The 25,071-nt window shown below is 38.2% G+C and overlaps 2 protein-coding genes across 2 annotated transcripts in view; one reads left to right on the forward strand and one right to left on the reverse strand.

The window, feature by feature from the left end:
- The window catches only part of LOC108042236 (5-hydroxytryptamine receptor 2A), a 62,793-nt gene that overhangs the window by 9,799 nt on the left and 27,923 nt on the right, over window positions 1-25,071 (reverse strand). The window contains 5 exon segments of the mRNA XM_044461836.1: window positions 311-541; window positions 6,274-6,411; window positions 6,476-6,665; window positions 19,972-20,081; window positions 22,686-22,819. Of these exon segments, the coding sequence (XP_044317771.1) occupies window positions 311-541; window positions 6,274-6,411; window positions 6,476-6,665; window positions 19,972-20,081; window positions 22,686-22,819 (803 nt within the window).
- Window positions 20,283-22,136, forward strand: LOC108042235. Its single transcript, XM_044461856.1, has 2 exons — window positions 20,283-20,936; window positions 20,994-22,136. The coding sequence occupies exons 1-2, from the start codon at window positions 20,283-20,285 to the stop codon at window positions 22,134-22,136; spliced, it is 1,797 nt and encodes a 598-aa protein (XP_044317791.1).

Here is a 25,071-nt window from a genome sequence, read left to right on the forward strand (position 1 = left end):
AATTAAAAAAATTGAATATTTGTTTTTGCTTTACAAAAAAAAATTATATTCTAGTTTTCAGTTTCTATGATGATATACAAAAAAATTCCTAATAACTGCATATTTCAATAATTGAAATTTTGACATTTTTTAAAAAAGATCAAACATAGTTATATTTTACATAAAGAATTGGTCTTTGAAAATACAAATTTGCGAGATAAAGATTACTCATCTAAAAAAGTCTTCAAAAAATTATTAAATATAATTTAATAATCTAGTAGATTTTTTGATTTTCTAATTTAACTTTGAAGTGTTTGTATTGTGCACATACCTCGACGCCGGCCCGACTCTTGTTGTCCACATTCGAGCTGCTGAACTCGGTGTCCTCCACGGTGTTGACCGTGTTCGTTGAGTTGCCATCGACCAGGCCCAGAGCCCTGCCCCCGGATCCGGGTCCTGAGACGCCCCCGGCACTTCCGGCCTTGGTCTTGGCCGTGGAGAATCTGCCCAGCCGTAGACGCAGTCGATTAAGTTTCGTATCTGTTGCCGCACCTCCGTCCGGCTGAAAGAGAGAGATATAGAGATGGTGAGAGAGACGGGGCGATAGAGTCCTCTAGTTTCGTCTGCATTGATTTTTCGCCTTTGACCCGTGTGCATGACTTCAAATTAAATTCATACTTCTTCGCACAGCATTAAAATGAATAACAAAAGAGCGGTGGCGGCAAATTTACATTTTCGGCTTTTTGTGCCTTACGCTTCAATAAACCGCAATTTGTACGCATATCCAAAAAAAAAGTTACCGGCTGAGCCGAAAGATCCGATCCGATCCCCTTTTTTTGTTCTCCTGCCTCCATATGCATATGTAAGTGGGTTCCCGTAAATAAATTGTGTGTATTTGTTACAGCCACCCAAGAACATCTCCCAAACGGACCACTTCGCCTGACCGCCCGGCAACTCAAAATAAATTTCACGTTTGACTGCTCCCAGCGCTTGACCTCTTTGATTTTTTTCCGAACCGCGTATCCCTTTTTTCTGATTTTGTAGAGCATTCAGTTCGTTGGGACAATGAACTCCGACTTAGAGAGGGCTCAGTTTTTCAAGAAAATTCGATTAGCTTTTATTTTTGGCATGGTATTAATTGGTGCGTCTGAAGAGAAACCCTTGAAAATAAATACTTAAGAAAGTATTAGATTTCTTTATTTCATCTTCGCAAGTGAGATTAAATTAAAATTAAACATATTGGAGACATGAAAAGCTGATATTTTTACTGGAATTCATTCAAAAATTTAAGAAAACATCTTTGAATATCAGTTTTTATTCTCGACATTCTTGAATTATTATTCTTTTTACTTATCAAATTTGCAAAATGTAATGGCTTTCTATGTTTTCCTATGTGGAGATCAAAATTTAATTTGGAAGTAAATATGTAAGCCCTGAAAACCATATTCTTAAAAGAAGATATAAAGCAAAGAATACATCAAATGGGAAATAAATGCAAAAAAAATTCGTAACTTTGTTAATATTGTATTGTATTAAATATAAGATAAGCAACTTTTAAAAAATAAAATTGGCTTGAAATACACATACACATATTTTCGATATTCAATCATTCAAAGTTCAATATAACACAGTGTAGTCATATTTCGGCTTTCTTGTTTTCTAAATATATCCCCTTTGTGTGCGTATTTCTGTCGCCTTCAATCCCACCAAATTAAAGTAATTGAGTAGTCCAACCCTTTGCCATCGGCCTCGTCATCTTTGTCGCCTTCGCCTCCGTCTGTTGACCCTTTGGCAAGTCGATATTGCTTTAAATAAATAAAATTATGCTGATTTTGCCTTCGTGTGCGGAAATTTCAACGATGGGGAAAAGGGTTTCGAGTCGATGGCGATCCAAGAATGGTGTGAATATTTGCGCAAATAGTATTAAATGGGTTTACAGCATGGGCCCATACGTGTGACCTTAATTTTGTGGGCCAAAACTAAAAGAAAATTGAGGAGCGAAATCTCCGTCAAGTGTCTTGTGGGTTCCTCAAGTTGGGAAAGAAAGTTTTACGGGGGTGACCAGTCGGATAGCTTATTAAATATTGAAGAGTTTAAGCTTAATTAGGCGCAGGGAGAAAGGGGGTAAAACGAGATATTCCTGTGGGAGATTGAAGTCTGTCAGAAATTAATAAATAACAAGCCATGCGCTACAAAATTCTTTAAGTTTGGTTAAAGCTCAGAGCTGCCGTCTGGTATTAAATTTCAATTCCTGGCTGGGGGAAAACCTTTCATTGAATCTGCACCTAGACAAGTTCGAGGCTGTAGAAAAAGAAAAACCATTATTGTCATGCCTAGAAAAACAATTGCTGGGGAAGTATCCTTCGGGGAAAACTAAAGTATCTAAACACTCGTGTGTTCCTTAAACATGGCCAACACACACACACTACACACACACATATGAACGTGATAAGAGCGATAAGCGCTCTCTTTTCAGCAGTTCGGCAATAACGATAAGGATGCGGATACAACCTCGGCTCAATGTGAATTTTATGCAGATGTGCTGTCAGCCGACTGTTTTTCTGTGTATTTAAGCGTTTGCATAAACGATACACTCATTCTCGTCCGTCTGTCGACTTTAGTCCTTAACCATTTTTGGCACTTTAGCTAATTTATGTAAATTGTTTTCTTATTTAATTGTTTTTCTTGCCGAGACACATGTTCAGCTGCCGAAAGAAATGCGTGTGTATGTTGTGCGTGTGCTCGTGTGTATTCAATAATGTGTTTCCATGCGATTTATGTTGGTCCTGAGTGTGACAAGAATGCCCTGGTATTAACTACACTGGGCAACAAAATTTATGGCTCCAACAGGGCAAGGGCAGTGCTGCGAGAGAAGCTTGGCTAAAATTAAAATAAATCCGCCATAAATAACAGCAAAATCAAATGCAAACTCTGCCCCAAACTGATATATAACAGAGAATGCATTTTTGCTGACAAATAATTAAAATACTTGTGTTAGGAGTGTCACAAACAGTAGTTTAAGCTTTCTAGGAAACAAAGGAGTAACACAAAATAATAGTTCTAATCTGATTGGAAAACTATTTTATTTTTTTGTGAATATATCAAAAAAAATTCTATCTACCATTAATTTATATTTTAAATTAAATGGGTTAAAATAAAATGTTTATTTGTAAATTCTTCTATTTCATTTTATAAAAACTACACAAAAATGTAGTTTTAATCTTATAGGAAAAATATTTTGCATTTTTATTTTCTTGTGAATAATTCATACTAAGTTTATCTACAAATAATTTATAATTTAAATATGATAAGCTAAAATAAAATATTTATTTTTAAATCCGTCAAATTCCTTCCAATAAAATTGCAAATTGTATTTATTTTATAATGTTTACTATAAAGAGCAGTCTGAACTTTTGCTGTTCAGTTTTGCTATTGGTTTTGTTGAGTATTTTTCTCTTTTGGACCCAGACGCAAACACGTCTTCGTATGTCGCAGATGGCCAGTTGGCCAAATATGCTTTTCACTCATGCGATGTCGGGTCCTTGACTGTTTTGTCACATGTTTGGCTATGAAAATAGTGTCAATATCTGGAGCAATCAATTCGAGATGTTGTTGCAAATGTAATTGTGATGATGGCGTGTTGCCCTTGGGCATTCGGGCATAACTCAGCCTGCCGTGCTTGATTATTAATAACATTTGCTCGATGCTCGCCCGCACATAGTGCCAATAGCTGAATTACAGATAATACCTGCCTCGCTTAATGGCCATTTGCCAATTGCCATTTTCCCGTCGCCTTCCACTGCCTGCACATCAGTTAATTGCAAAACCAATGTGTTTGTGACCGGAATGAAAATTGCATTTCAATTAAAAATACAAACAGTCGATTAGGCCGCTTTGCTCCATAGAATTATTTAACAATTTGCCAATAAACATACCGAATGCAAATGCAATTAGCTATAAATTTATGTCGGGCAAAGGCTTTTCACCCAAAACGCAGCGGGTTAGAAGCGAATGTATACCCTCGTCAAGGAGCAGGAAAGCAGTTTTCAATTTAAAAGCATTTAGTTATCGAAGAATGGAAAAATAGTGGGCAATGAATAGCAAGTCGCACCTCCAATGCCCTTTCCTCTGTTTGGAAACGCCCTCGAATGGCGGGAAGTCTTTTCAATTCGATCGCATGGTCATCGGTGTAAGGGTGTAAGGGGTATTTATTGGATGTGTGTGCAGGGTAAATATATTCTAAAATCAACAAGCAGGACAGGGAACCGACTGGTGAGTGGCACTAAATGGATGCGGATCTCTGGGTGTGTGTGTGCCATGGGTGTGCGGGTAAGTGTGTTGACATGTAACTAAGGCACGCATGTGAGGCTGGATTGGGCCGGACATCGGCGGAGGACCTGGCAGCAGGACATCGGGGCAGGACACGGGCCAGGACATGTGTACGAATGGCAAATAGTGGACAACTTGCCTTGTTTGCGCATTGAATTTGTGATTCCAATGACTTTTTGCCAGCTCCTCCTCCCCCCTCCCCGTCCTTCGTCTAGCCCTAGTCAGTGTTATATGCACACTCGTGGCTTTGCACAGATGCGGTCAAAACAATAGTAATGAATAATTACAAATGAATAGGTATGAAAGAAATCAGATTTTCTGCCAATCGACATTTCTTTTACACTTAGATATATAGATAAGCAGCGAAGATATATTGGATATAATATATTCATAATAAATGCAATTGAATAGCTTAAGCACACAAATTTTAATTTTTTTAATGAGTTTTCATCTGGTCACTTTTTAAGACCAATTAAAACATTTTATGTCTCTATTAAAAAAATAGACTACTGTTTTTACTTTTTTTTTGAGTAGTTTCAATTTGTATTTTTACATTGTACTCTTACTAGTCAGCTTTTTATTTTCGCTAAAAACTGCCAACTTATATATATAAAAGCACAAAATACGAAATTAATAATTAATACAATGTGATATTGCTCTAAAAAAACACTACTTTTTTGTCCCAAACTGTATCTTAAAGCACATGTGTTGGTAAGTGGTTGCAAACATTTTTACGTCAAATGGTCATTTTCAATTTAGCAAGCACTAAGCTTAAGCTAAGTAGCAGCTTGCTGGCAGGACCAGCCAAGATTGAAGAAAAAATAAATAAAAAGCTTTGGCGAAAAAGTCAGTACAAACCAATTTCCAGATACCCTATCGCGTGTTAAAAGTTAGGCAAAGTCATGCGGAAGATTCTTTTGCAACGAAAATTAGTTTTTAATTTCGTTGATAAACAACTTGGAAATTGTTGAAATTTCTTTCTTCGGAGCGAAAACAAAATTACAATTTGGCCAGACTTTCGTTGAACACATCCTGTGCGTATTAGTTTGACCAGCTGGCGCATTAGGGCAGAAACTTCTGGCCAAGGGACTTTCCAACACACTCAGACACACTCGCCAGTCAGGCCAAGCTGGCACTTATCGCTCAACTTTCGGCCAAGAAGGCTTTAATGTCCACGTGGCGTATGCTTAACGTAAGCCGAGCTCGCCCCCGCTTTGCTTCGTTTTTTTCCTCAGGATATAGCAAAAGCCAATGCATATTTCATCAACAAGGATGATACTGCCTAATTACAGCCCCATTCCCTTTGGGTTCCACGGAGTAGGCTATGCATATTTAAATTGGCCAGTATAATTTCATAAGGTCAGACCCCGCAGTCATGTGCATAGAAATTTCAGTACGTGGCCTGCGGTTTGGCCTTTTGACTGAACCATCTTGTGGCTCGGTTCAAATTGTGGCCTAAATGGGCGCGGTTTGCTTCGATATAGGGCGTAATTGCATTGGCCAGACTGTGGCTCGGTCTTTGAAAGTGATACAGGGTGTTCATTTTGTAGAGACTAGACTTATGGTATAAGACTTTATTAAAAACAATTTTTTTTCTCTTGTTATATAGCAGAGTCAGACTCTGTAAATAATGTTATATTTAATTTTATAATATAGTTTTTAGTTTTCAGGTCAAATTCCCAGAATGTTTTCTAAGACTAGAAATACAGAAATTCGCTTAACAATTTCAGAAAATTATTTAAGATAAATAGCTGACCATTGACAACATTGCCTTTCACGATTCAACACATATTTGTCAACTATTTCTCTTGAATAATTTAAATGCATTTATTTACCAAGCTAACTAATTTATACTGGCTCCATAACAAGGTAAAAGAGCACTATGTATGCCATTAATGGTTTCAGTCCCGGTCAATTTCGGCAGTGAATCGATTACGTTTAGTGAATGTGAAGTCTGCACTATACCTGATTATTATTGACCGCCGCATCGACGGGTCGTGGTCGTCGACGATGGATGCGTTTGCGAGCCGTCTGATAGATTTTCCAGTAGAGAGCGAGGATGACCAGCAGTGGCACATAGAATGTGCAACAGGTGGCAAATACCTGGAAAGCACAAATATGTCCGTAGAATAAAGAAGACGATGAAAGAGAGCCTTAGCTTTCTCACCTGATACGACACATCCTGCGATACCATGCACTTCTGCTGTTCGATGCGCTGCAAATAGTCCGGATCCTTCCAACCAAACTGTGGCGCCAGAGAGACAATCACTGCCGCCGTCCAAACGCAGAAGATCATCATAAAGACGCGATTGCTGGTCCGCGAGTGGATGTAGTCAATGTTGGTCACGGCCCAGTACCTGCAAAAAGGTAAAAATATATACAGTAAACGTTAAAATAGATTTAAAACTGTTTATACATCTTTTGCCTGTTGATAAATTAAATTGGTTATAACATAATCATATAAATACATGTCTGACTGCGATTAACTTAAATATAAATAATGGCTTAACAAAGAGATTGAGTAAACATAAACTCGTACAGTCTGTAAATCGTAGTTTTCAATAAGTACAATATAATGAGATGAAAAACAAATGTTATGAATTATAAAACACCCGCTGTAAATTGTTAACAATTGTGGCCACTTAAACATGCTCGCTTAGATACTGTATTATACGAAGCCACAAACAGTAAAAAAATGCTGCATAAATCTAGGCGCTGCGGAGCATATCGAGTCTATATGTGGATACAGGCGCACAAACACTATTACACAGCCCCATATGGCAGGGCGACAAAGTAAAGAAACGTGTTCGATATTCAGTTTCCGTCTCACAGTTTTCCGCAGCATTTTGTATCCACCTTTTTTGTTGGGCTTTCTATTTGCCGAGCGGGCCAAAACATGTTTTATGTATGTATGTCTGCGTGCGGGTTTGGCTAAGTGTGTGTGTGTGTGTCTATGTACGAGGCATTTTTAAAATTTCCATTTTTCGTAGCTTGGAAAAATAAGGTTAGTCTACTCATTGATGGTGTTGCAGATACAGAACTTTTCAAACTAAATGGTTAGGAGCTTCTTTAGGGATTTCCGCTTAACGATACGAAATTCAACTCACATTCTCGGATGTTTGGTTTTACTTTTAGCCCAGTTAGTCCCAGTTTTCTTGGCTTAAATTGAGTTAGTTGTGGCTATTTTTGGTTATGCTTGCTTAGTTGAGGTGAGGGCATTTTCCATTCGTTTGATTCCCTCTCTGTTTGTCTGTAAGCTAGTTTCCCATTTGGTATGGGTCGAACAACATTCCTAAACGAGTTTTTAAAACGTTACGTGGTCTGTACACATACATATAAAACGGCTTTAGTATATGTTGAACTATTCGGGAAGCGTTGAGTCTAATGTGCTCTTCTACTGATGATGCTGCCATTAAATTGCTAATGTTCTTGTTTACACAGAAACAAATACAAAAGTCTGTTATAAATATAAAATTATATAAAAGGAAACTCGATGATCAAATCTTATCTGCCAATTTATGAAACATGTTTATAGGCTTTAAATAATCTATTAATTGGCAAAGGATCTTACACATATTTTTAACTAAAACGAATAACATTGACATTGAAGTGACATGATAATAATCGTTCGTCGTAATTTTTAGAAATCAATGCTATTGTCTTTTTCACAAATTATCAAACTGCAATCCTTTATTTATTTTAAAGAATTTCTTATTTTAAAAAGTTAAAGTTTAAGTTGTTGAAGAAAATTAAGGAGCAACCCTTATTTTTTTTAGACATAAAATAAGTGATTTAATTTGTATATTTTGCGCAGAGTAGAATGTTCTGAGGGTCGCGCCTAAATCTAAAAAGATGCCTCTTCTTATCTGCGTTGCGGCTTGTGGGAATTAACGCCAGGAAACCGCACATTTCAAAATTTCTCACATGCCAACAAGAGTCGGCTCGAGTTGCCTTCATATTCTAATACCGCGCTCTGACCGCACAGCTTTAAGTGGCAGCCAAAAACAACATCAACATCGGTAGCAGCTACGGCAAACACGTATTTATGTATTAATTAAATGCAATTTGCATAAACAAATATTATTTTGCCATGTCGAGAAGGCAGAGAGAGTCCCTTCGTACGTGTGCGCGCTCATGTAAGTTGAAATCAACAATTAAATGAGTTGACTAAGCACTCGAAATGAGCCATAGACGGGAGCTATATATGTGGCAAGGGTAAACCGATGTGAAGTGCCCTTTCGGTCATAGAGCATAATTTAATTTGTCTACAATTGGGCACTCAAATGACAGCTTTATAAATATTTGTACGTATTGCTGCATGAAAGCAATTAAGAGTCACTTAATTGCGGGAATTCTGCAAAACTAAATCTGCAATAAATTGTATTTTTATTGAAGTTGAACATAAGCCGATCGCCTCTTCAATTTACCCTTTGCGCATCACGCATACGCCATGTGTGCTGTGCAAATAATAAATAAAAATGAATGATGATGACTGCTGATGGCCGATGACTTATGTCTGCGCGGATACTGACTTTCTGGCTTACTACCAACACATTCCGGCCTGTCCTCTGTCTAGGACAACTTCGGTGGCCAACAGCCGGTCCACACCAGCCTCCTTTCCAAATTCATTAGCATAATATAATCGACTTCAAGTTGGCAATTTTGATTGACTGCTTAAAATTAATGGAATTTTGTGATTTCGCTGTCAGTGCGCCGCGTGAATATATAGATGTATTTATTTATTTCCTTTTTTTTATTTTCTGAGGAGAGGCTTTTCGTGCGCTCGCAATGAAAAATCCATGCAAATTAATAGCGAAACCTAATAAAGTGTCTGTCATGCTTTTGTCAAAGTATTGCCATGACGCGATTTATATTACTCATACGAGCAGCGGATAATAATTTGTTATAGAATGAAATATGCCCGTCGGCTTCGTCTGCCGTTAAAATTCAATTGAATTGAAGTCAATCAATTTGTGAGAGTATCTGGCGACGTTCGTCACCAAGTTGAGTTGAGTGATGAATTATAACAATTTATTTGTGAGCCAAACAATTTAAATGCGATTTTTCCATTATGCTCTGTCTACGTCTAAGTGTGTTTTTTGGGCCGGAGTGTGTGATAAATGTGCGGCACTCGAGTGTAACACTTTTTAATGCATTTAAAAATTGCCCGCCTAACACACAAGAAAGTCATTACTCTTATGGCTGCCTAAACCGGGAAAATTGAAAAGGAAAAAAAGGGAGAGTGTTTTTGTTCAGTGAAGGTTGTGGGGGTTTTAACATTTTTTTTCAATATGTTATTTTTTTTAAAATTATTTTCCGACAAGCAAATATTTTCTATAATTTCTAATTCACTTTTAGATATTTTCTTTGGTAAGATGATGCCAAAATAAATTTCATAGCTTTTCTATCATCATCCTATTGAAAAATCCCCGTGGAGAGCTATAAAAATTATTTTTCCATCAGGCCACAAACTCATTAATACAAATCCATTTAGAACAAAAGGCAGCGCACACGTCTGGCTTTTTAAGCTGTCCATAATTAATTGAAATTTTATAAATTGTCAAGTGGCGACAGTAAATATTTATCTACGCAGCGGATCGATTCATGGGTTTTGCAATTCCCATTTCAATGCATATTTGATGCCTGTCGCCTGCTGTTTGCGTTTTATGCTTTATGGCTTTTTTTTCTACCTACATGAATGTAGTTTTTGCTTTTATTTTTCCTGTGTCTACCCCCAGCTAATCGATTGCATTACATTCGAAATCAGCTCAGCGTAGAGCAGGGAATAAAAAACAAAAGCATAAACAAAAAGTTGATTTTATTCACCTGCGGCAGCCCCTTTTTGGTCGTCGAGTTTTTTGTGTTGTGAACAACAGAAAATTGTTGGGTTGATGGGCCCACATGTGCTGGTAATAGTTTTGTTTTGTTCTAAGCCCTGTGGCATCTGTGGCATGATTAAATTTTTGTAAAACTACTTGCTCTCTTTCCCATTTAACAATGGCTGAACTATAACAATAGATAGGGATCCCATTTTCACCTCCGAATATTGTGTTTTCACTCTAGGCAGCTGAATCGCAATTGAAGTCTTAAAGGCAGATCAATTTATAAAAAATACAACGAAATGTATGACTAAGAAGCCTGGTATGTTTTTAATTTTTTAATTTTAAAAAAATATTTATAAATTGAAGATTTAATAAATAATAATTGAAGATCATATAGTTTGAGTGGATTTGTCATTGTATGTTTTGTATTTGTAAGAACGTTCTTAAAACTTTGGTTACCGAAATTTAAATTTAAATTATCTCAAATTAAAACAAATTGTGACTTGTGTTAATTATGTAAAATTTTTGTGGAACAACTTAAATTATGTCCGGTGAAAAAGAATGCAAATTGGTATTATCAGTTGCTTCATGCGGAAACTGTGTATTAGTGTTGGCATCATTTGCATTTAATATGGAAATGTGGCAAAGTGTCGAGTGATTGCTATTTAATCATGGTTCTTGGCTGAACTGTCAAACTACATTATTAACTTTTTATGTACTAAAAAATAAATATTAAATGAAGCGGAATCTGATTGATGTTGAAATGAATTACTGTATTTAATATGACCACTGGAGGTGTCAAGTGTCTTTATATTCATATTCTCCTATCCAGAAATGCTTTTACTTATTACATTTTTCCTTTTTTCTTGTTGCATTGCTTTTCATAAGGATTACCGCCAGTAGGCCTCGAATTGTTGCCATATTTCTTGTGTCCCCGGTTTTCAGTGCGTCTGTTATGCTGACAAGCGGTTGGCCCACAGCGAAATTCAATTTAAAACGTGCTTACGTGGCCAAGTTACAAGGAAAATGGCCAACTGGCATTACCGCATTCTGCTTCTCGAGTGCCCTTTTTTGCCAACACAATTTAATATTGCAGGCCAAAGTGCTTGTTGCGTCGCCTGCGGGCTGAGATTCATATTGAAATGTATACTTTATACACTTTTATATCTCTTTCCGTTTCCGGCCTTCTCTCGGCTCGGTTAATTTCCCATATAGTACGTATAGCAGAACAACGGCAAGTTTTGGTTTATTCTTTTAATAAACGCAACAGGAATTATCCATAAAACATTCTGCTGGGCCACGGCAAAAGTTTTCTAGTTGCCGCACAGCTGGTGCAGGATGCGTCTTTTCTTGATTACAGGACCCTTTCTTGGAACAAGTATGCGTACAATTGCGGTGGGAAATGTAAAACCTACAATAAAAGCTTTTGTAACCATTATACATTTTTGTACATTTTTTTTTGAAAAGTTAGTGAAGTTGAGAAATTTTTAATCAAAAAAATAATAATTATTATTACTAAATTTTTTGACAATAAGTAAAGAATACCCCTTAGACCTTGTAGATTTTTATTTACAAAGGTTCCTATAAATATATTTATGTTCATTACTTTCATGGTATGGTAGATTTTAGAATTTTAAGTTTTTTTAAGTTTTAGGCAATGTATTACGATTCTGTACAAATTACGTATACGACACGTAACGTCAGCTAGAATAATTTAATTGCCTAAAAAACTTACGTATGAGCGATAAACTTTGAGCTCAATCCGCAGACCTAAAAACGCATTTTCTGAACAAATAGGATGAGGGAGAAAAAGTATTATCTTTTCAGGCAAATTTAGAATGCCCTAGTGATTGAAAATCTTAGTAAATAAATTTTTAACTTTACCTTTATCTTGTTATATTTTGTTGACCTCAGCTGTGGGGGTGTGTGTGTGTGTGTCAACTGTGTGCGTAACCTATGCGTGCCCCAAAGGGAGGCCAGCAATTGTAATTTACGACGCACACACACACGTAGACAAAAGGCGAGGGGCACATGAAAAACTTATGTAAATTACAAGAAGAAAACAAAGGACAGGCAAAGTCTGCTGGGTGCTCCCCGAAAAGGAATCCAGCCTCCTTCCCGCCCTCGAATCCTTGGGCTCCTTGCGCTTCTGGGGTGCATCCAAGTGTGCTGATTACTGTCTGGCTGCCCTGCTGCGTTTCCTGCGAGTCCTTATGCGTGTCTGAATCCTTGCCTTTATTTTTTCGTGCGTCTATTTTTCGTATTTGCATTTGCAATGCATTGGGTACATGCCCTAAATATGAAATACCCTGGGAATCATTGCATTATTTAAGGAAGGACTTTCTGTTAAACCCTGTATTTCTCGAATGAAACCAAACACGATCGTTTTCAGTATTTCTTTATCATTAAATGAATGCCAAGACTTTCCGTTTATTTCTTATAATACTAAAAAATCACCATTTTTTGTAATTTAATTTTTAAATGATTTTTATAGTGGACTATAGAGCTTTAAATTGTGTAAATGGATAAAAATAGTTAAAATTAATTTATATTATAATTTATTTAAGCCACTTTAACTTTTACAATTCCCAAAGGCAGGTCACTGCTTTCGTCGATTAAGTTGAATTAAATCTATTACAGGTTTTTCAAGCTTTCCACTATTTGCATAATTGGCTTGGGCCATTAGGTTTTCAGGACTCAGGTTAAAGACTTCGCGGAGCGGCCACTTAATTATATTTAATAAGCCTAATTGTCGTCATTACTCGGACGTCGCCCGAATCCGGTTTGCATAATTATGCAGCAATTTGCATGTTGCATGCTGAATGTTGCTGGTGCAACAAAGAAGCACGGCCCGCCGAGGTCTGGAGAAAATGTTATCCTTAATTAGAAAACGATTTCCCAGGGCTCAAACCAAAGACAAAAGTCTTGACAAAGTGGATTTCCATGTTTCCTTTGGGGATCAGCGGGTGGCATTGGCATTCAATGGAATTTCGTGTTCAAGGGGCAACAATGAATTAACCAGTTGGCTGACTGGCTGGCTTGTTGGCCTGCTCACTGGGCTATTTGCCTTCGAGTTTCGCTTTGGCCACGCTACGGTTCCGGCTTAGTCCTTGTGGTTTTCGACAAAGTTTTCCCTTGAATCTGGGCAAGTTTTGTGCGGGAGGAGCTCCGAAAAACCGACCATTAATCACATGGCTAGCACGGCAAACTGGGCTAAACTCAAAAATAAATACAAACGCTAACGCACACTGTTACTCATGGCTTAATAAAAACCGCAAACTTTTCAATGCAACTGGCAAAGTAAAATGAAAAGTCTTTATGGTAGTTTTCTAATGCATTTGCTCTTTCGGTTGGCCTTTTAATTTAACTGGAAAATTTTAATTTATCTTCGGTCACGCCTTACAGCCTCTCCTGCCTTTGCCTTTTCGTTTTCCTTTATTTGATTTGATTTATTCGAAATTCAATTTACTCTTCGCACTGATTAATCATCCCAGGGCAGCCATTATTTTGATTTATGCGCCGGAACAAGCACAAAAAACGGAGAAGCAAGAGAACTTGGCCAAATTGAAATTACGCACTTTTGGGGTTAGCCGCACAGTGACAGTTATAGAATTGTAATTCATCTTGGCTGCGGTTGTTCGGGTTTTGCTTCTGTCTCTATATACCTCTCCATTTTGGTTTTGTGGTTTGCCAGTTTAAATGGAAATATTCATAAAATCGTGGAAAACACACACTCTGCGGTCTCTTGCAGCTTGTCTTCTAATTGCTTTGACATTTTATTTGAAAATTTCCCCAAAACGGATGCAGAATCAATTAAATTGAGGAAACGTTATACTGGAGCTCGGAATTCATTTCGTCCTTCGTTGGCAAATAATCTGTTGATATTTGAGCAGCCACAAAAAGTATGCATTCAGTTTTTCCATTGGACTTCACACACTGGACACTTTAACGCACACACGCACTGCTCGTTCGTGAGCATGTGTTGGCTGGGAAATATTGATTGAGACATTTTGTGATGTTGCCACTCAAATGCATAAATCATTAGAGTAATGTCAAGCCCTTCTAATCGAGATTGAATGAGCCCCTAATTTACACACAGGCTGACTGCGGCATATACATATATGCAATCTCGCTCACATGTGAGCCAGCACTTAAAGCCATTTCAGTTTGTTTGTTTTATGAACTTGACTCTGTTTGTAAGTTCATCAGAGATAGAGAGAGATAGCGAGAGAAAAAAAGAGAGAGAGAAATGAAAGTATAGGGAAAATCCCAGCTTTAAATGTCACAAACACCTCATTGCAAATGTCGTTGTAACTATTATTTTCTTGAAGCACATAAACGCATGTCTACACAGGCAAAATTATGGCATAAATCAATAATATTTTTAAAAAACTTATAATAACACTTATTAAAGAGTACTATTATGCTTTTATTGGAAAAACTGTAGAACAAAATTATATTTTAATAATAACTTTCAATAATTTAGTCTTTTCTCACATTAAATAAGGGAAAGCAATTGACATTTTTATATTTCTACATTGAATATATTAAAATAATAGTAAATTAAATTAAATTAATTTTGGGCATTTTTTTAATTATAGCCCTTTTAAACCACCCTTATCTTCACTATTAACATTGATTATTGAAAATAGAAATGGTATTGATTTGTATCATTTAGTTCTTCCCATATATTTCTCTCAGTGAAGAAGTCGGTTTGTTTTAGTGTTGGAGGCATTAGAAGATAACGTGAATGCCTTAGTAACATATCCGGTTTTATTGCTCGGTTGCTTTTCCGTTTGTTTGCCTCGGATTTTGCAGCTTGTGCTGCTATTGGCCCTGTCTTCGTCATCTGTTTGCTTCCTTGTCTCATTAAACATTTGAAAAGAGACACACACATTACACATTACACACATCAAATGTGTAAAGCAAATGAAGCGTAGTCATGTTCCCAAAATCATTCTCTGTGGGCCAGGAAAACTAATTATACTGTTAAATGCGTTTGTTTAACTGCCAATTTAATTAAGGTTATGCTTTCATTCGGCCAATCCCAAATCTGCCAGCTGAGCTTGTCCAGTTACCGACCACCACCGTTGCCCAAAAAGTGTTCCAACATTTGTGCAATTACAAAAGTTGCCCCTTCTCTTCACGCCGCACATGAAAGTTGCGGTAAAGCGGTTGCAAGGTTTAAGGATTTGGGGGTCAGGGTTCAGCGGTGAGCAGCAGCCATTGCCTAAAACGCAACGCGACAGCATGAAAATTATGTAAAATAAGTACAATGTGCATTTGCACTTAGCCGAGCGTGCACAGTGGCGGCGAAAAGTTTTCTCATTTGCGCTAAGTGAATCAAAATATTAGCTAGAAAAATTCCACATGAATACCTAGATTAAATACTGTTTCCTTAAATGTTTAAACCCGATTAGGAATTACAGTGGGATTAAATAAGACTATTTAAATTGAAAATGTTTAAAAATATCTTACACAAAGAGGAGGTACTTTTTAATTTATCTATAATGTATTCTTTGTTTATTATCAAATTCATTAATTGAGTAGTAAAGTATACCATTAAGATGATATCGGAAAATAAGTTTTCATAAAACTGGGTGATGGTTATAATAAAGTTATTTAAATACCGTTAAGTGTTTCCCTTTCTTTTAAAGCAATAGAACACAAATATTTCTTATATTAACAATAAATAAAGGATATTTATTTTAATTTAATTAAGTTTTGACTTGTTTCGGGGGTAGATAGGCTTGTATGAAAATTGTAACTCGTTCCCATTGTCGTATTTTTTGTATTTAGTAGTTGGCTTTCGACCAAGCCCAACAAAAAAATAATCGTGTGACAACAGCAATTACAATTACACATGGCACACAGCACATGGGACGTAGTGGTCGCAGTGTCGGTTGTAGTTGTTGTCCCCATTGTTGTACTGCAGTTGTGGTTGGAACGACAGCAACAACAGCAACATTAGCGATAACTATGAGAACAGCAACTCGGAGTTCAGGACATCGACGATGGCAACGGATATGAACATGCAATTACGTTTTAAGTGCTAAATTGTAAAATATTTACGAAAAACTGTGTAAACTTAATTGAAATTTAATTGAATATGTCATAAATGTGTGAGCAGCGGCAGCAACAGCACAAGAACAACATGAGAACGGCAACAACATGGCCGACAAACTGTTGGTCAATGTGGTTAGCAGTCAGCAATCAGGATAGTCCCATGATCTGGGTGCAAGTGTGGGAAAAGATGGAGGGAATTTTGGTCTGGCGAAAACTTGGCATTTAAATGGTTTCGACCATCGTGGAACGCAAAGCCGCGAGGCATTTATCATTCGGTGCGGCCGCTGCCGTTGTTGTTGGTTTCGTGTGCTGCCACTAATAATGACGTCAGCAGCATGCAGACCATGAAATTTATGCACATCGAGCTCGAGTGTATATGGGGCCTGCTCTATATGTGCATACATTCCGGCGGCCAACAGAATTCGACTGAATCGGCCAAAACATTGGGTCAGTGCCATGAAGATTAATGTCCAGGCGCCATTTGTTGGTGCGGCCTCCCAGCAATCGGTTCCTTTTATTACACAAAGAAAAAAAGTAAGAGAACGAGTTCTTTGTTTTTCAAAATGTACTAACACAAATGACCAAAAAAACAATTATTTATTTACTGAAACTGGAAAATAACATTTTGCTGGACAGTAACTAGCTTACGGCCTTAACCATATTATTAACTTAGTTCTTATTTGATTATTACAATGCATATGAACTGCTTGTAAATAAATAAGAAAATGTACTAAATTGTGCATCTTATTGAGTAGCATGGTCACACTGTCCCTTTAAATGTGAGCAAGGGCACATTTATACCATGAAAGTTCCAAATAAACTATTTAAGATGTTAATATTAACTGTACTGTGTAAACAGCAGCTGTGTTCTTTCATTCCTTTGCACAAATCTATATGTTTTTTTCTGTGTATAGGCTTTATTGCGCTGGCAAATAGTAAAGGAAAAATTCTCTGGCATTGCTGCTCAGTTCACTCGCTTCTCGTTTTCCGTTTTTGTGTTCTTTGTTTTATTTGTTCCTCTCCCTTTGTGAACCCCTCCAATCTCCAGATTCTGCAAACACTGTTGGCACTTTGTCTTAATTGCTTAAAAATTACTGACATGGAAAATGAACTCGGAAAATGTTAACCATTTCCTCACCGTCCCCGGCATCGCATTGTCAACGATTCGGCTCCCCTAATGGCAAATACTTGCAAATATTATTGTAGTCGAATGTCGGCAACTATTTATCATCCAGTTTGGGCGCTTAGAGTCGGGGACCATTTGACAAACTTAATTTATTAATGCACTGCTCGCATCTCGTTTCGTCCTGCTGACAAAGCCTCCTGCTTGCTTAAAAGCACATTAATTCTCATTTCATTTGGTGATAAAACAAAGACTTTCCATTTTAAATATCTAGTGACAACTAACAAATAAAATGTGCCCCTAAGTCCTCTCCGGGTAATTGTTTCCCCAACTCCGGATGCGACTCAACTTCAGCCGAAAGTCTGGACCTGAGCCGGGGGCCTTTTATCTTGACGATGATGTGGCACTCGGGCAAATCATCATCACTGCTGTCATGCCTCGTCATTTGCATACTTGCCAGCAGAATTGGAAGTGGTCCATTGCCCGCTCCACAACTGCGGAACACAATCATAATGTGGAGTAGGACTTGGGCTTTCTTTTCGGTGTCCAGCTGACAGGCGAGTGGCGTTTGGGAGGTGCCAAAGATAGGGCGTCTCTGTTATGTCGAAATGTTAAAGCCGGGGCTTCGGCTGATTGATATGCATGCGAAATCTAAGTATCACTTGGCTTTGTTTATTGACAGGCAATTTGCGGAGCCAGCGCTTCAATTTGCCAATTGACAGCCACCTCGCAGGGAATCAGGAGGAACTTTCGGGGGTATTTCTTCCATACCTGACCGCAGACCAAGCCCCGTTCAAAAGGATCGTTTTCCAAAGCCCACTTTATGGTAGTTCCTTTAATTTGAATGCCGGTTGGTGGTTGAAAACAAATTTCACAAACGCGTTGCGCTCATTTTGGAGTATTTGAATGCATTAATTAGTGACAAAAAACAAATTTCTCTTTGCATTTGTACACAGAAACTTTTTTTTTAAATTAAAATTTTGGTTATTACCGCGTTATTCATTATAAATAATTATATTTGCAAATACGATTCCATTTTATGTTCGTAATTAAAAATTTAGTTTTAAGCCTTTACTAAAATATTTTGTCAATAATATATTATAACCAATTTATTTTCTAATATTTTAACATTTCGTTTCACCATGTCTTAAAATTAATTTTGAAAAATAATTTGTAATTTTTTTTTAGATTTTTTATCATTTAATTGTTCAAATTATAGAGATAAAATACTTAGGTATACAAAAAAATAACTAAAACAAATGTGTGTCATTATACATTTTAAACACATTTTTCTGTGAATGTAGGTGGTTCTATTTAAATGAGCTGCCCCCGTCTATTGCGTATACGCCACGTTGCAGCGGCAAAGAAGGCGATTTGCATTATTTATGGCTCGATTGGTCGGTCCGTGGCTCTAATTGAAACCACCAAATAATTGGCCCGCATTGACCTGCAGCTGAACCAATTAATGCGACCATATAATTTCGGGCCATACGGGAATTGGCCAACGGCAGCTGGAAGCTCGCAGGTCGGAGCCCAGTTCCTAATAAAATGAAATTACCCGGTCAAGTGCAGCAAACATTTTGAAAATTACAATGTCCATGGGGGAGGGGGCGTGGCTGGGGTTTTGGCCTTTGCATTTGAGTGTTCATTAAACACACAACAGGCAAAAGTGTCATGGGTCGTAGCCATTCAAACTGCATTACGTATACGCCGTGCGGGCCGATTGGAAAATTGCAGCAATCTTGCAGCTAAGTGGCCATAAAACTGCCAGCCAGGACAACTATATTTCCACACCAGCTTTTTCACCCATTTTCCGCTGCAGTGGAGAACATTTTACCACTGCCATTGTCATTGGCGGCAAGTGCACGAAAATTAGCTGGCATTGGATGCTTGACAATAAAATTGACATTCGGATCGACAACGAGTTCAACTTGCCTGTACCCCCTGCTTTTTCCGAGTGAATAATGCAATTCGTTTTTCCCTGTTCTCTGTTCTCCGTTCTCCGTTACCGCCCAGCCACGCCCCTTTGGGCGCCCTTTGTTGTTTGCCATTTTGCGTTCTGTTTTTTAATCGATTGATTGAAATGTTTGCTGCAAATTGATTGATGGCATGCAGCCAGCCATGTTCACATATATGTATGGTTGCCAAATACCATGGCAGGGAATATATTTATTCTTTTTCAAATTGATATAGCCATCAGATGACAGTCGAGTGCGGGGACGAAAGAAATGTGAAAAACAAACAGCAGAGAAACCTCAAGTGTCTTTCAATTTCATTGTACGGGTATCTATTAAAGCTGTACCTCCATTAATGGCAAATAACTCTGTGATTACAGGGCATTCGTCAGTCGTATGACGTCTGAAATGAACAGATACATATTTCCTACAAGTTGTCTGCCTGTTTTAGGCTTATTTTTTCGTACCGTACTGGATTTGCAAAGAGATTTGACATGTTAAAAACTTGATTGATTGATTCGCTTAACTCAAACCCACACTCTGCCACGTTTTCACACATATCCCTGCAAGTACGGATATGTCTATATTTAGAGAGGGCACCCCGCAGCTTACGGCTTGTCTTACACGCCACTTACAAGCTTACTTCTGGGGCAATTTATCAAGAGCTTGATGTGGCGGAGTCTAAGTAATTACTTACCGATCCACGGCAATGGCCACCAAATGCAAAATCGAGGCTGTGCAGCAGAGGACATCGCACGAGGTCCAGATATCGCACAATTCCGGGCCAAGTATCCAGCCCTGGCTAATCTGTGAGCAGAAAAAGAAGAAGGGGGTGGCCATAAAGATGGTTAGTCAAATAGACAATAAAAGTTGATGGCTTATTAAATTTGATGCTACCAAAGTGTGGAGTGTAAAATGTAATGGCTTCTAATAACAAAGCAAACAAGGGTTGCCAGGCTTTATAAAGGGTCAACTGTCGCACGATAGGTTCAAAGTCGAAAAGCAGCCATGGGGAGTCGTTTCTACATACGGAACTTTATACTTTTTGGCCTTCTGGCCAACAGCCAACTGCAGATTCCAGTCGGAGAAATGGAGTACAATCTGGACATGGAAATCAGTGGCTTGTTCCACATACTCACAGATGTGCAGAAATATTTTGGAATTCATAGTATCATCACATATAGGGGCAAAGTCGATCTAAATCCTTCGCTGGAACAGCTTCTAATGGATAGATTTTCTCTACCGCTCTACACCATTCGACCCGATGAGGGACCGCTTAATCGGAGCTATAACCATTCTGGAGTTTTAATAATTGTTTTTTTCACTGGCTTGGATGATCCCATAATGGAGGCCATTAATGACGCTAATCTTCGAAAAAACCTAAGGTTCATTGCCTTCATATATGCTTCACCGCGTAATGAGAAGAAGCACTTTACCACTGAAGTTATTCGCGAGTTTTTCGAGTGGTGTTGGGATCGGAGTATCGATAAAACAGTGCTCATTGTCCGTGACAAGACCAATATCGACATGTGGTCTTATTATTATTTGGGAAAAATTTACGTCCTTAGGTTTGGAGTCGTACATTCGTTTTTGGAGGCGCTGCGAAAGATTCGCTTCAATTTAACAGTTCAAGTAGTTAATGATCCTCCATTTGTGTTTTGGGTGAGTTTTTTAATGAGTTATTTTTTTCAATAAACAATTTATGAAACACCTTTTCAGTACAACTCATCGGATCAAGCGGATTTGACTGGAAGCAATGTTAGTTTGTCCGGCTCCATTGGCCTGATGATTGTGGAGTTCACACGATACCTTAACGCCACCATCAACATTATTCCGATTCCGGGACAGCAGACTGCTCGGTACGAGATTTTTCAGATGCCAGGTAACCAGACCCCCGATATAGTGGCCAACGTGGTGGACGACAACAGCATTAGGGCCTTCAGTCCCATGGTGGCGGAATCTCAGATCTGCCTGGCAGTGCCGAATCGTCGGATGATTCCACCGTACAGATATATTGACAAGATCCTGAGCCCCGGCATGTATCCAGCCCTACTCCTTTCAAGTCTCGGCGTGTTTCTGATTAAGTACTTCTCCCAACGACGACGATCGTTTCTGGACCCGATCTTCAACACCATTCGTTTTCACCTGGCTATTCCGCTGCCCGGTGGTCAGTTGCATCGATTGCCCTTGGCGGATAAGTTAGTGGAAGTATTCTCATTTTTTTTCCTGGGACTCTTAATAAGTGCAAGTGTATCGGTAATGTCCACCACCATGACAACGGGCATTTGGGAACCACCGATCACGAACGTTGAAACGATGCGAGCTAGTGGTCTTAGGATCATGACGGACGATCCAACAATTCCGCAGGCTTTTATGTATGATGTTATGCCCAGATCGCTGGCAGACCTCGTATTTGTCGTTGATACAGAGACAATGTTTCACCATATTACCTGTTTGAACAGCAGTTACGCGTATGTGATAAGAACGCCCAATTGGGGAGCATTTCGGCTATACCAGCAGCGGATGAAGAGGGAGTTCTTTCAAATTGCTGGCAAGGAACTCTGCTCCAGTATGCGTCCCATCCGAGTGCCCCTTTCTCCAAAGTCCGCGCTGAGGTTTTTCTTCATAGATTATTACCGTACTGTATTCAAGTCTGGACTCATACACAAATGGGTTCAGATGGGATTCAATAAGTTCCGTGAAATTAAGAACTTAAAAAAATTGCCTATCGAAACTGACGAATATTTTAGACCGCTGTCGATAGATTTTTTTTGGGTCTTCATATGCATTTACATAGGCGGAATGTTTGTCAGCATATTGGTATTTTTTATGGAATTGCTTGTCCACAGATATTGGCGTTAATGCTTTTAAAAACAATCCAATTTTGGCGTTAAGAGTTATCTTTACTTTGTTTACCATAAGGTTTTCTTCACACCAAATACTTTAAACTAAAATCTATTTGACTTTATAAGATGTCACAAAAATTATGGTCTGTGTAAACATTAATCAAACGCTAGGAACACATACTAATCCTTCAAATTTATTAACATTTAATGTAAGCCGATTTCTCAATGTCATGTTAAGGTTTCACCATTTTATCTGTCAATAATATAATAACATGAAGGTAAATTTTTCGAAAACACGATACATTTTTAAATGTTATTGTTATTTTTATTGTAACCAGAACAGTGCCTCTAGCTAAGAGCTCTGAGTCAGATAAACTCTAACATAATATTCAGAAATCATATGTTTTCGAAACAGGGACTTAACTCAAAGTCTAAACTAAACATAACTTTGATAAATCGGTCTTAAGTATACTATACTAATGATTTGTGTAATCTGTGCTTATGTGTAATGAAATATTTAAATAAATCCTGCACCGCTTGTGCTTTTTTGGACACCCTCACTCACCTCGTAAACGGCTCCAAGGGGCATCACTAGACAAGCCACGAAGAGATCGGCCACGGCCAATGAGGCCACCAGATAGTTGGCCACGTTTTGCAGATTCCGCTCCAGGATAATGGCCGCGATGACAAAGACATTGCCTGCAATGATCGAAGGGTAAACTCAATAAAATGGAGAGTTTGGGTGTATTGGTGGGGGTTTTCAAGTGCAAGGCTTTTAGCAGCCTAATTGCGAAAATTGACTTGCGACCAAAAGTTTTCGATTCAATTCGAGCTGCAGCTGATGACTGAAAACGAAACCAAGAACCGCAGCGGAACAGATAAAGTTTTCGCGAATTGGCAAACTTCTTTGGCAGCCCGAAAACCAGGACACCAATGAAATGGGAATCTTATTAAGCTTGTCTCCCAGCACAGCACTGTTGCAATTTCGGTTGCACTTGAGCTGGCAGACAAAGACAAAGTTCACAAAAGCCAAAATAAACGACATGAGCTAATCGCGCTGTCATAAACTTTCCCAAAAGCCCCAGCTCAGGACGAAGGGTGTGAAATTGACGTGAGGGTTGGCTCGAGGGACTCGGGAGAGGACACCACCTTTGATGTCTGCTGGTGCGTTTATTTTTTTTTTGACTTTCCCCCGACTTTTTCACTACCTCCGCCCCCACTTTTCCGCCACTGTCACCGACTACTTGTGGCGCACTTGAGGCTGCAAAAAGAAAGCCAGCCACTACAGGTGCGAGACATGCAATTTGTGGCATTGAATCCGCCGACAGTCGACGGCAGGAGGGCTCGCACACACTCGCAGGCTCTGCCCGGAGACACACAGATACGCACCCACACACACACACACACACACCAGGCACATGCAATTAGATACTTGAGTGTCAAAGTGAAGGCAAGTAGACAAGCCTCATGCCTGCCAGCTGTTTGCGTTTTTGAGTTCCATGCAGTGTCTTCTCCACGGGGGTCGCTCAAGCAATTGCATCAACAGAAAACCAAACTTAATAAGAAAAGTTACAATAAAATAAGTAAAAACAAAAATAAACTAACATTGAATTAATTATCATACCCGTTACTCGTCGAGTAAAAGGATATATGTATTCGTTCACGCATAGTAAAAAAACGAAGATGGCACACACTTCGACAAGTTATTTGGCGACCACTGATTTTAAGTATATATATTCTTGATCAGAGTACTCAATTCCAACGCCTAGAAATATATAAATTCTGTACAGACATTGTAGCTTTTTATTTTTATTTAGTCAGTATTAATCGTCACATCAACAAATTTGCCAAGTCGAACAATTCATCGGAAAATATTGTTAAGTTATCTAAACACAATTTTTAACTTATATCAAACAAATAAATTTTTAAAGTTAATTTACTTAAAAGATTAAGAATAAATTGTTTCATTTATTAATAATGTAAAAAAAATGAGAAGTTGTATTTTTAAGCTTTTAGTCTAAATACTATTAATAATTTCATCAAAGCAATCAATAATTTTATAAGTTAAATTCTTAAAGTCTTAACGAAATCAGTTCAAAAACGAATAAATAAGTTGGTCAAAAAATATAACAATTAGATTCGTATATTTTTATTCATCCTCCTCGGTCGACAGTTGGTTCCGGATACTTTTTTTTGTGCTGCAGAGTGACCAAAAGCGTGAAGCAATCTAGCTAAAATTAGCATTGAAACTCATTAGCATTTTCTTTTTAAATGCTAAATGCTTGTGCCGTCCCACTTGGACGACGACAAAAACTGCAGAAGTTCAAAAGCGAGGAAAGAAAAGAAAACTAAAGGGCGGAATGGGATGGATAGAAAGGCCGGCGGAAAAGGAAAAACTAAATAAACACAAATTAGTAGGAAATCAAAATGAAAGCAAGTGAGAGGAAGCGAGACATGTGAATGGCTCCGGGCTCAATTCAGCCCGGATCCTTTGGGAGTGACGTTAAGAATCGTAGCATACTTTTCAGCGCTCGTTATTTTTATTTGCCTCTTGACTTTTGCGCCGCCCGTTTTAAATGAAATGAAATGAAATGAAATGAAATCTACTTAAATTAATGAAATCAATTTCAGCTGGCTGCTTTGCTTATTTTGCTTCCTCGCCTCATTTTCATTTGTTACTGCCTGATTTTTATACATTTTGTTTTGGATTTTACAACGTGAACATAAAGTTTTGCGCAGCAATTGGATTGAGTTGGGCGGGGAGCTGTGATTGATTGATTGACTGTCAATTTTAATGCGGCATGTCTTTGCCTAGATGGATGCCGGTTTGTTTGCCATCGGATTTATGGCTAAATGCGTGTAATGAATGTAGCCAACAACAAAAGCGGCCCCGTTTCCGGTTCTTGTTCTCATTCCCAATGCGAACGCCCTTCCCATTCCGCTTTTCGTTC

The sequence above is a fragment of the Drosophila rhopaloa genome, unplaced genomic scaffold (genome assembly GCF_018152115.1).
Source record: "Drosophila rhopaloa isolate 14029-0021.01 unplaced genomic scaffold, ASM1815211v1 contig_115, whole genome shotgun sequence".
Taxonomy (NCBI): domain Eukaryota; kingdom Metazoa; phylum Arthropoda; class Insecta; order Diptera; family Drosophilidae; genus Drosophila; species Drosophila rhopaloa.